Here is an 11,430-nt window from a genome sequence, read left to right as displayed (position 1 = left end):
TTATAACACCCCCGACAAGTGAAGTTTACAGTAACTAGAAAAGAGCTGATAACTTTCAAACGGCTGAACCGATTTTTTTGGATTATAGCTAAGAACACTCTCGATCAAGCCACCTTTCAAACAAAAACAAACTAAATTAAAATCGGTTCATTAGTTTAGGAGCTACGATGCCACAGACAGATACACAGATACACACGTCAAACTTATAACACCCCTCTTTTTGGGCGGGGGTTAAAAAGCAACAAAAAGTATATGTTTATACGTACGTATGTACCCACGTATTATATACATGGATATAGATTAGGTGATTATATATTACAACAAAATTGAGCAGCCTTAATACAGGCTTGCAGGTAGGTACCTACTGACTTCTGGTCCATACTTCGTTGATAAGGTTGATCCGGCGATCCAGGGCCGAAAAAAAATTAAAAAAAAATCCAAGCATCCAAAGACTATGTACCTATCTGCACTGTGCAACATATATTTTTTTTAATTTATTTTACGGCTCTGGAACAATGCAACATGCATTCCACTGACCAAAGAGTATGTACTTCTCTTTGTGTCAAATCAAAACTCAAAAATCCTTGTAAAATTCCAGCATTCCAGTCATTCCAGTAAATCCAATCCAATGATATTGAATTTTGGGTATAAAAAATTGGTATTTATTTTGCAAGTTATAAGTTGGTGATCACAGAATACATAAATAGACTCGTGTTAATATAATTTTAACGTAAGTCACATTCGATTAAGATGTTTAAAATCTAGACGCATATAATTTATTAACACAAGTAAAAACATTCTTGTGGTAAGCTCGGTAAGTACCTATAACCTCTGTGCAACAGCAGCAATTTGTATTACAATTATTATTGTCCCTCTGCCATTCAAAAGATTTACTTCGATATTTATCTAAGGAAGGGAACCCTACCTGTCAACTAAGCCCAGGGAGTCAATTAGTCACTACATAAGCGTTTTATTTGATCTTACAGAACTACCACAATCAAAAGCAACTTGTTTTTAGTGCAATAAGTTAATCAAAACACTTCAAGATGGAGCAACAAGCCACTGCATCTAAATGTGATGCAGACTACCTCATTGAACCTAAGGAGGAAATGTTGGATGACCCAGAGATTATTCTTGATGATGTCCAGGACTTGATTGTACCCAAAGACGAGTTATCCAACACTAGTCTACACTCTGACCCTGCAGATTCAGACCTTCAAATCTTCAGCATGTTAAAGCCCATTAAAATAGAAACAGTATTGAGTAAAGAAATTGCTGAGTTACAAAAAGTACTTAAATCATCGGGAGATACAAAAACAACGTTTTGCGACCCCAATGTAAATTCACTAGATATGAGGATACAAGTTAAAGTGAGTTGTCTTTTCTTTTGTTTATGAGCAGTAATAGCCTAATGGTTGAAGACTGGCCTCCCATGCTGGAAGTTTTTGTTCCATCCCAGTTATAATATTTTATAGTAAGGAATCATAAGCTTTTTAAAATAATAAAACTTAAAAATTGTCATGAATATCAGACATATTACATCATTTTTAGGGTTTTGTACCCAAAAAGTACCAGTGGGACCCTCTGCTGTCTGTCTGTCAAACTGACCACAATGAAAATTTAAAGTGATATTCATTCTTGTACAATGATACTGGACCCTTCTTGTGTGTCTTACTATATTTTTTAGATTCTGTTAGGTTTTATAAAATAGGACCCAAGTCTCTAAGCTTTCGGAGTTATGTGCAATTCAACTTATTAATTGACAATGGGTAAAATACAAGAACCTTAACACTCTGAGTAACCACTTAGAAATATAAATTCGAAATGACAATGCTGTGATAGCCTAGCCCTAGTGTTTAGGACAATCTCCTAATTGGAGGTCGGGGGTTCGATCCCAGGCATGCAGTTCTAACTTTTCAGATCTTTTCTATGTGCATTTTAAATAGTGAAATATCACTTGATTTAATGGTGAAGTTCTATATAGTGAGGAAACCTGCATACCTGTGAGTTCTTCGTAATGTCCTGAATGGTGTGTGAAGTCTGCCAATCTGTGTGGTAGACTATGGCAAAAACTCTTTTCACTCTGAGAGTAGACCTGTGCTCTGTAGTGAGCCGGCGATGGGTGGCTCATGATGTTCATATGATAACACTAACCACACTCAGTTTGACATAAAGTGAACTGACTTCCAAAGCCCTAAAGAATCCATACTAATATTATAAATGCGAAAGTATGTCTGTCTGTCTATCTGCTACCTTTTGACGGCCCAACAGTTAAGCCGATTCTGACGAAATTTGGACCATCCCCGCGATGTAAGCTAACTCTGTAGCTTACATCCCGGGGACGGACATAGGCTACTTTTCATCCCGGAAAATCAAAGAGTTCCTATAGGATTCTTAAGGGTCTATCCGTTTAACCGATTTATATGAAATTTGGCACAGAGGTAGCTTACGCCACGGAAAATGACTTCAGCGACTTTTTATCCCGGAAAAGCAAAGAGTTCCCACTAGATTTTTAAAAACCTAAATCCACGCGGACGGAGTCGCGGGCATCATTTAGTATTACATAGTTTATCAATTATCTATTTAAAATCAACATATCATAAACTGTTGAACAAAAAATCAAAACATGTATTGTTGGTAGTTTTTGATGTTACATCAAGAAGTGAGCATTGCCAGAGTCGGAAGTCAGGAGGCACAAGACTGGAGCTAGAAGTCCCTACAAGAGACCTATGCCCAGCAGTGGATGTTTATCGGTTGACAATGATGATGATGACAATGAGTAACATTGTGTATATTTTATTTTCAGCAGGAGCCTTCTCAAGTGATAGCAAGTTTGGACAGCAGCCATCCAGTCAATGACAAGCAAACAGTTACTTCCTCTAACAACCACACTTCACAAGATACTGGGATGAGTCCTAACTGTTCAAAAACCACCAAAATGAATCTAGATTTGCGTCTCAAAAACCGATTTGAATGTAACCATTGTCAGTACACTACTAACTATAAAGTTCACTTGATAAAACATTTACATACAAGACACAGTAGTACAAAACCACATTCATGCAAAGTTTGCAAATATAAATGTGCCACAAAATATTCATTAGTGTTGCATATGAGGACTCACACGGGAGAGAAACCTCATAAATGTAATCATTGTGACTACAAAAGTTCACAGTCAGGTACCCTAAAAAACCACATGAAAATTCACACTGGTGAGAAACCTCATAACTGTAAGCATTGTGACTATAAATGTTCGACCATAAGTGCTCTTAAGGTTCACCTGAGGACTCACACTGGAGAGAAACCTCATAACTGTAAGCATTGTGACTATAAATGTTCGACCAAGGGTGCGCTTAATTATCACATGAGGACTCACACAGGAGAGAAACCTTATAATTGTAAGCATTGTGACTACAAAAGTTCACAGTTAGGTACCCTAAAAAAACACATGAAAACTCACACTGGAGAGAAACCTCATGACTGTAAGCATTGTGACTATAAATGTACGACCATAAGTGCTCTTAAGGTTCACATGAGGACTCACACTGGAGAGAAACCTCATAACTGTAAGCATTGTGACAATAAATTTTCACGGTCATGTGATCTGAAAATCCACATAAGAACTCACACTGGAGAGAAACCTCATAACTGTAAGCATTGTGACTATAAGTCTTCAACCACAAGTGCTCTTAAGGTTCACATGAGAACTCACACGGGAGAGAAACCTCATAACTGTAAGCATTGTGACTATAAATGTTCAACCACATACGCTCTTAAGGTTCACATAAGAACTCACACTGGAGAGAAACCTTATAATTGTAAGCATTGTGACTATAAGTGTTCAACCACAAGTGGTCTTAAGGTTCACATGAGGACTCACACGGGAGAGAAACCTTATAACTGTAAGCATTGTGACTATAAATATGCCACCCCAGGTACTCTTAAGTATCACATGAAGATTCACACTGGAGAGAAACCTCATAACTGTAAGCATTGTGACTATAAATGTTCGACCATAAGTTCTCTTAAGGTTCACATGATGACTCACACAGGAGAGAAACCTTATAATTGTAAGCATTGTGAGTATAAATGTTCACAGTCAGGTACCCTAAAAAACCACATGAAAACTCACACTGGAGAGAAACCTCATAACTGTAAGCATTGTGACTATAAATGTTTGACCATAAGTGCTCTTGAGGTTCACATGAGGACTCACATGGGAGAGAAACCTTTTGATTGTTACCATTGTGACTATAAATGTTCGACCACAAGTGATCAAAAAAGACACATAAGAACTCACAGTGCAGAGAAACCTTATAACTGTAAGCATTGTGACTATAAATGTGCCACTTCAGGTGCTCTTAAGTATCACATGAGGACGCACACTGGCGATTAAGTGAGTTTACAATTGATTTCGAAATTTGTAATAAACAAAATAGCAAACAGAGACACATCAAAGTTAAATAATGTTGCATTGTCATCCAGTTCCAATCTATGTTTAAACCCTAAAAAATCCTGATGGAACCATGACAATAATTCGAATAACATTATTATGACATCAAAGAAAAGCAAATGTGAAGTGAAATGTACTGCTATGGATCAAATTAGGATGAAATTGTCTCATTTTGTCCCATGATGTCAAGTACCTACTATAGAATGAATGAAACTTGTCCCAACAGTCTGCCTTAAATAAAGCTTATGAATCATCAAACTCTTCTAAAAGTGTCCATTTTTAATTTCTCCCCTTATTATTTTCAGCTGAACTGACTGAATAAAGTCATCGTTTTATATGTTTACTAGAGATTTTGTGTAACTTGAGGTGCATGACACGGGTCTGTCCGCGAAATTCAAATTTAATTTGGTTTTTCGCAATTTGTAAATTAATACGACAAAGTAGGCTTATGGCATTCTATTTCCGCTAATGGCAGTATCATCTTCACAGGGTTACATAAAAAAAATTACATGAAAGTATTCAGTTTAAGAAGTTAGTCACAATAATGAGTTTGACATGAGTAACTCATAATAATACTGCTCACTGCGAAATGTTGCCGAAGTGGCATAGTCTGACATCTAATTCTTTGTACTAACTAGAAGGAGTCTGTCTCACTTAGCAGCGGCGCGGCCTGTGTCTGCCTCAACTGCGCTGTCCTGCAACATTGTACTATGCTGTACTACGCCACGCGTGTCGGCACACAGGATTCCTTTGCTGTCTGTCAAGAAAACCTATAGGGTACGTCCCGTGGACTTAGAATCATGAAATTTGGCAGTTAGGTAGGTCTTATAACCCCCTTCACCATTTTACCACCGAACCGCAAGACGTCGGGCGAGTTTCCATCTTTATGTCGTTGACATTCCATCTACACGCACGAAACGTTTTGCGTCTTCATTCCTCATACGCATGGCTAAGGTTTGGAATACCTACTCTTCCGCGATCTGTGTTTCCTACCAATTACAATCCGGGTATCTTTAAAACAAGACTGAATAGGCACCTTCTAGGTAAACGCGTCCCATCTTAGACCACATCATCACTTTCCATCAGGTGTGATTGTGGTCAAGCGCTTACCTATAGTGAATAAAAAAAAAATAGCACAAGTAAAGGAAAAAATCCGAAAACCGTGAATTTGTGGTTACATCACAAAAAAATTATTAAATGTGTGCATGATCAAATAGGTAAAGTAAGATAACTATACCAAGTGGTTAGTGGGGGGTATCATATGAAAGAGCTTTACACAGATTTTTATTTATTTTTATGCATTATGGTTTTTGATTTATCGTGCAAATGTCGGAAGATTGCCCGAGTAGGTGCGGGACCCTCGGTATGCGAGTCTGACTCGCACTTGGTCGGTTTTATTACTTAAATCCTTTTTGGTATGGCGGCGACTTCAAATACTAACTACAATGTTTTACCAGTACCATGAACAAAAACCTAATATGAACATAACTTATGTTCGTGTTATGTTTTTGTTCATCGATTTTTCTGGTTTTTTATTGCTTTTCCCCCAATATGATGGACGTTATTTCCGATGTTATTTTGATAATTTTGATATACAAAAATTCTGTTTACTAGGCCTATTGGTTTTCAGCGTTATAAGTAACGTAGGATATGTATTCTACAAATTGTTAGTAGGAAAATGCTAGTAGGAACTGGTTCATTGACTCATTCTCAAAAAAAAAACCCTTGAACCCTACAAGTAGGTATCTTTTTTTTTTTCTTTAAATCTGGCTTTACACTGATTAGCCAATGTCAAGTGTGTGTAGATATTTTCAAGTTATTGAATTTATACAAGTATGGATTCCGTCTGCGCCGGCGCCCGCCGACACACGCGCGGCGCCTACCTAGAGCGCTTCCCAGTCAGTTCCACCACCAAAAAGCACCAACTAACACAAAAACCAGCCACTCTTAACAAAAAAAACACTCCAAACAAGCACAGCACGCGCGCCAGCAAACGCCATCATAGACGAAGTCCAAAGTAGGTATCCCGGGTATCCCGTATATTCAATGCTCTGTATGTACCACAGATAACTAATATACTAGTCTTGAGAACCTACAAGACGTTTGTTGGTCTACTGATCGACCTTTAACCATCTTGGTCGTGAGTGCATCCATACCAAGCTGCCAAGTTAGTGCAACCCTACCAAGCTGCCAAGTATTTGCTACCAAGGGCAAATAGATGTCATTGAGTTGAGTTATATACGATCATGTGGACGCCTGTTGGCCACAGAATATTATTACCCTAGGCGGGCTGTTGGCCGTTCGGCTGCGCCACTTGCATCCCGTCGACCGCGATGGTGCTTGATGGTGCCTTCTCTTTGATTTTCTTCCTCACTTAAACTTATAACTGAAAACGCATTGCCGATTTTTTTGAAATAAAAGATTAGATGCCATGTTTCGAAATGTAGTCACCAAGTTAACAAATTGTCCAACCCCACACTACCGTGTAGACCATAGACTAAAATCCAATTTAGTTCATCCAAATCCAAGGTGGATACATCAACCAAACGAACCAAACCATCATCCACTGGTGGTTGGTATCAATTATGTATTGGTACATTTATGAGATGCTAAGTAGTGATAGTACATTAACTAGATCAAAAAAGGCTAGAATCCAGAGTCGTAAACCCAGTTAGAAAAAATTGACATACTCTATTCTCCCCTGAGTATATTTTATTCTGTGGCTCTGTTTGCTCTGTTAGTGATTAAAAACTCTTTGGAGGGCCGTAAAATAAATTAAAAAAAAAAACATGCTCTTTGGTCTGCGCATGGTCTGCGTCTGAGAAAAATAATGTCTAAACTGTCAAAATCGTTTTTTTTACAAATTAAAAGTTAAAAATGGGTTAAAAAAATATATGCGAAACAAATAACGAAGAAAATCTCAAAAGATTTTTTTCATGTCCGGGAATTGAATTGAATTTTTTTTCTAGTCTGGTTTTTATTTTGCTACGTATGTATGTATGAATAATAAACTTCCTTTATAATTTAGTGAATTTGCATTTGCTTGGTCAGTGTTTAATACTGCATAGTTGCAACTTGCATTTGAGCAATATTCCACCATTAAACTACATAAAACCTTATCTCATTTTCTGTATATTTATTTGACCAACCAGAATTTCCTTTAAAGCTAGTAAAACTTGTGTCTAGCACAGTGGGTTTGAGCGAAACACTTCAAGATGGCAGATAATCCCAAGGAGTATTTACTTCATACTGGTCTCTTAAAACCCAAGCAGGAAGTAGAAATCATAGTACCCAAGGAAGAAGTTATAGAAGATTTTTTAGTATTTAAGAAAGAAATAGTGCTTAAGGAAGAAATAGTAGATGTCATAGTACCTAAGCAGGAAATAGGAGAGGAGTTAGAAATAACCTTTGATAAAGACAGCAATGACTATATTCTACCTAAAGACGAGCCATCTTGTTCACATTTGGTACAATTGAATGAACAAAATGAAGTGAATATGGTAGTGCCTTATAAAACAGAGCCTTTCAACGATATTGCGCAACTACAAAAAGAACTACAAGTGTCTGATGATGGACACAATATAACAGACCAAAATATGTGTACAGGACTTACCTCCATAGAGATTAAAGTGAGTAAATTTTGAGATTCTCCATTTATTTATTTATTTAATTAAATAGAACAGACATTTCAGTCCAATTACACTAATTAAATTACACAATAAAAATAAATTTGTTAAGTCAATAATCTAATATGTCAACTACAAATTCTCTAATCCATATCTAATATTCAACTTTTTTTTCTTTTTTTTTTTTAATTATATAGACTAGCGCTTGACAGCAACCAGACCTGCTAGAATGTGATGATGCAGTCTAAGATGGAGCGCGCTTGCCTAGAAGTTGCCTATTCACTCTTGACTTGAAGGTACCCATATTATAGGTGGAAGGGAAAACTTATGCCAGAACGTTCCATAACTTGCATACCTCAGAGTTCTCCATAATGTTCTCAAGGGTGTATGAATTCTGCTAATCTGCACATGGCCAGCATGGTGGACTACCTTCTCATTCAGAGAGAAGGCTCAGTACTGAGCCGGCAATGGTTGGTCCCGGATATTATCACTAACATCTGATAATAACCGGGACCAATGGTTTAATTTGCTCTCCGAGGTACCATTCAGACCTCCAAAGTTGGTCACCCATCCAGTCACCGACTTGGATCAACGTTGCTTAACAATCGCAATCGATTGTTATGTAATGGACTTTAAATATAATTAAACAGAATATATTTTTATTCAAAAAAACTTTTGAACTGTCAAAATAATTTAACACTGGTTCGAAATGCCGTTCCTACCGAGAAGAACCAGCAAGAAACTCGGCGGTTGCTCTTTTCAGTTGTTCAATTTACAATAATATGCCATACTATACAAGCAATTGCAGCCCCGCGCATTGCTGGAGCGAGTCCAATCCATGCTTTTTTTTATTTAGATAATCTTCGATTGTACAATAAGCTTTTGCCAGGAGCACACTTTTAATTAATTTTTTAAACTTCTGTATCACACTATCACACTAATATTATAAAGGTGAAAGTTTGTGTGTGTGTGTGTGTATGTTTGTTACTCCTTCACGCAAAAACTACTAGACGGATTTGGCTGAAATTCGGAACGGAGATAGATAATATCCTGGATTAGCACATAGGCTACTTTTTATCCTGGAAAACCAAAGAGTTCCCACGGGATGTCAAAAAACCTAAATCCACGCGGACGAAGTCGCGGGCGTCAGCTAGTGTACAATAGTTGTGATGGTGTAACAATTGTATTATGTGTTGCAGAGGGGGTGTAGCGCTGAGCCCTGCAGTGCTGCAGGCTCTTCAACACACAGTGAGTGCTGATTGTATTCTTTACTAGCTGATGCCCGCAGCTTCGCCCGCGTGGATTGGTCAGATCCCCTGCAGCATCAGGATTGAGGAGTTGGAATCCAAATTTTTTATGAAACAATGTCGCAAAGTTCTTCTATCGATTAAAAAAGAAATGACGCAAATCGGTTCAGAAATCTCGAAGATTTCGGTGTACATAGGTAGAAAAACACAACTTCCTTTTTGAAAGTCGGTTAAAAAAGCAGCCTATGTTACTGCCTGGTCAATTCTCTACTTGTCCATGAAAATCCCGTCAAAATCGGTTCAGCCGTTCCGAAGATTAGCTTTTTCAAACAAACAGACAGACAGACAGACAAAAATTTTAAAAACGTGTGAATCAGTTATAGTACCGTTCAAATAACCATACGACCTTAATATGCGATAGTTATTTCGAAATTACAGACAGACACTCCAATTTTATTTATTCTAGTATAGATTTATTTGCATTCATGTTTTACATGATAATAGAAAAAAAAAAACAATTCTAATATCACAACATGAAGCCCCGTCAGGGCGCTGCAAAGTAATTACATATAAATAAAATGTCACATATATAAAAATAAAAATTAAAAAATGTTATGGAAATTCCTAACTAATTATGTCCTATTAATATATTATTAGTCAATCTTAAAAAAATTCATAAGTAGAAGTTTAAGCTAGAATAAAATTACTTATTAGCCCATAGGCTAGATCGTAGAAGAATAAAGCTACCATTATATAATGGAGCTTTATGGTAAGAAAAAAAAAATCTTAAAAAAGTATCAATAATTTTTTTTATAACTATATTGTGTTGTATTGTGAACAGTGGGTCCATTTGCTTATTTTTATGTATAATAGTTATTGATTTATCGTGCAAAATGTTGGAAAAATACCCGAGTATGGAAACCTCAGTGCGCGAGTCTGACTAGCACTTGGCTGGTTTTTTTTTATTGACATGGCGCCGATAATATTGATAATTTCAACTCTAACCTAATATGGTTCTTGAGATACTTAATCTTTGACAGATAGACAGACAGACGGCCGGACAGTGGAGGCATAGTAATAAAGGCCCTTTGGCATGCTTCGGGAACGGAACCCCAAAGATTATTAGATAAGCACCTAACTTTAGTGAGTTTATGAAAAATTTAATTTTTTTTTTCTTTCAGATTCTCCATTGGCAAAGAAATGTAGACCCCAAAGAGGTGGAGCTGCTAAGAAAAAGGGGCCACACACTTGTCATATTTGCGAAAAACAATTTAAATACAAAAGCTTTTTGGATCTACACATGAAGACTCACACTGGAGAGAAACCGTTTATTTGCAATCAATGTCCTGCATCATTCAAACACAAAAACACGTTAACTAGGCACATGAAATCCCACACCCGCGATAGTTTTTACACCTGTGACATATGTCAAGCGAAATTCACAGAAAAAAGCACTTTGAACAATCACACAAGGACTCACACTGGTGAAAAACCATATTCCTGTGAAATATGTCACGCAAAATTCACCCAACAAAGCACTTTAATCAGTCACACTAGGATACACACTCGTGAAAACCTTTACACCTGTGAAATATGCCAGACTAAATTTACTCAAAGGAGCACTTTGAATAATCATAGAAGGACACACACTGGTGAAAAACCGTATGCCTGTGATGTGTGTCAAGCTAAATTCAGACAAAAAAGTTCTTTACACAGCCACATAAAGACTCACACTAGTGAAAAACCGTTTACTTGTGGCCGATGTCAAGCAACGTTTAAACGAAGGAATATTCTAACCAGGCACATGAGATCTCACACTGGTGAAAAACCTTATTCTTGCGACATCTGCGACGCGAAATTTACTCAAAAAGGTAATTTGAACAGTCATTTGAGGACACACACTGGTGAAAGACCGTTTTCCTGTGATCAGTGTGAGGCTAAATTTGGAAAGAAATATGATTTGACCACCCATGTAATGCGGTCTCACACTGGTGAAAAGCCACATTCCTGTTATATATGTAACGCTAAATTTGTAGAGAAATATCATTTGAATAAACACACTTTGAAGTGTCACAGCGGTGAAAAAACTTGATCTTGTGACTAA

At 37.1% G+C, this 11,430-nt stretch overlaps 3 protein-coding genes across 3 annotated transcripts; all 3 read left to right on the top strand.

The window, feature by feature from the left end:
- The first annotated feature begins 1,046 nt into the window (after positions 1 to 1,046).
- On the top strand, positions 1,047 to 3,872 carry LOC123879294 (zinc finger protein OZF-like). The gene is made up of 3 exons (XM_045926938.1): positions 1,047 to 1,370; positions 2,807 to 3,734; positions 3,853 to 3,872. Exons 1-3 carry the CDS (start codon positions 1,047 to 1,049, stop codon positions 3,870 to 3,872), a joined length of 1,272 nt encoding a protein of 423 aa, XP_045782894.1.
- Positions 3,873 to 3,901: 29 nt separating this feature from the next.
- Positions 3,902 to 4,835, top strand: LOC123879725 (protein krueppel-like). Its single transcript, XM_045927629.1, has 2 exons — positions 3,902 to 4,271; positions 4,356 to 4,835. The coding sequence occupies exons 1-2, from the start codon at positions 3,953 to 3,955 to the stop codon at positions 4,394 to 4,396; spliced, it is 360 nt and encodes a 119-aa protein (XP_045783585.1). The 5' UTR covers positions 3,902 to 3,952; the 3' UTR covers positions 4,397 to 4,835.
- A 2,438-nt stretch (positions 4,836 to 7,273) lies between these two features.
- Positions 7,274 to 11,430, top strand: LOC123879694 (gastrula zinc finger protein XlCGF57.1-like). The gene is made up of 3 exons (XM_045927577.1): positions 7,274 to 8,082; positions 9,279 to 9,327; positions 10,508 to 11,430. The coding sequence occupies exons 1-3, from the start codon at positions 7,669 to 7,671 to the stop codon at positions 11,416 to 11,418; spliced, it is 1,374 nt and encodes a 457-aa protein (XP_045783533.1). The 5' UTR covers positions 7,274 to 7,668; the 3' UTR covers positions 11,419 to 11,430.

The sequence above is a fragment of the Maniola jurtina genome, chromosome 28, assembly GCF_905333055.1.
Source record: "Maniola jurtina chromosome 28, ilManJurt1.1, whole genome shotgun sequence".
NCBI lineage: Eukaryota > Metazoa > Arthropoda > Insecta > Lepidoptera > Nymphalidae > Maniola > Maniola jurtina.
Note: the sequence above shows the minus strand (reverse complement) of the source record. Positions and strands in the feature narration are given on the sequence as shown.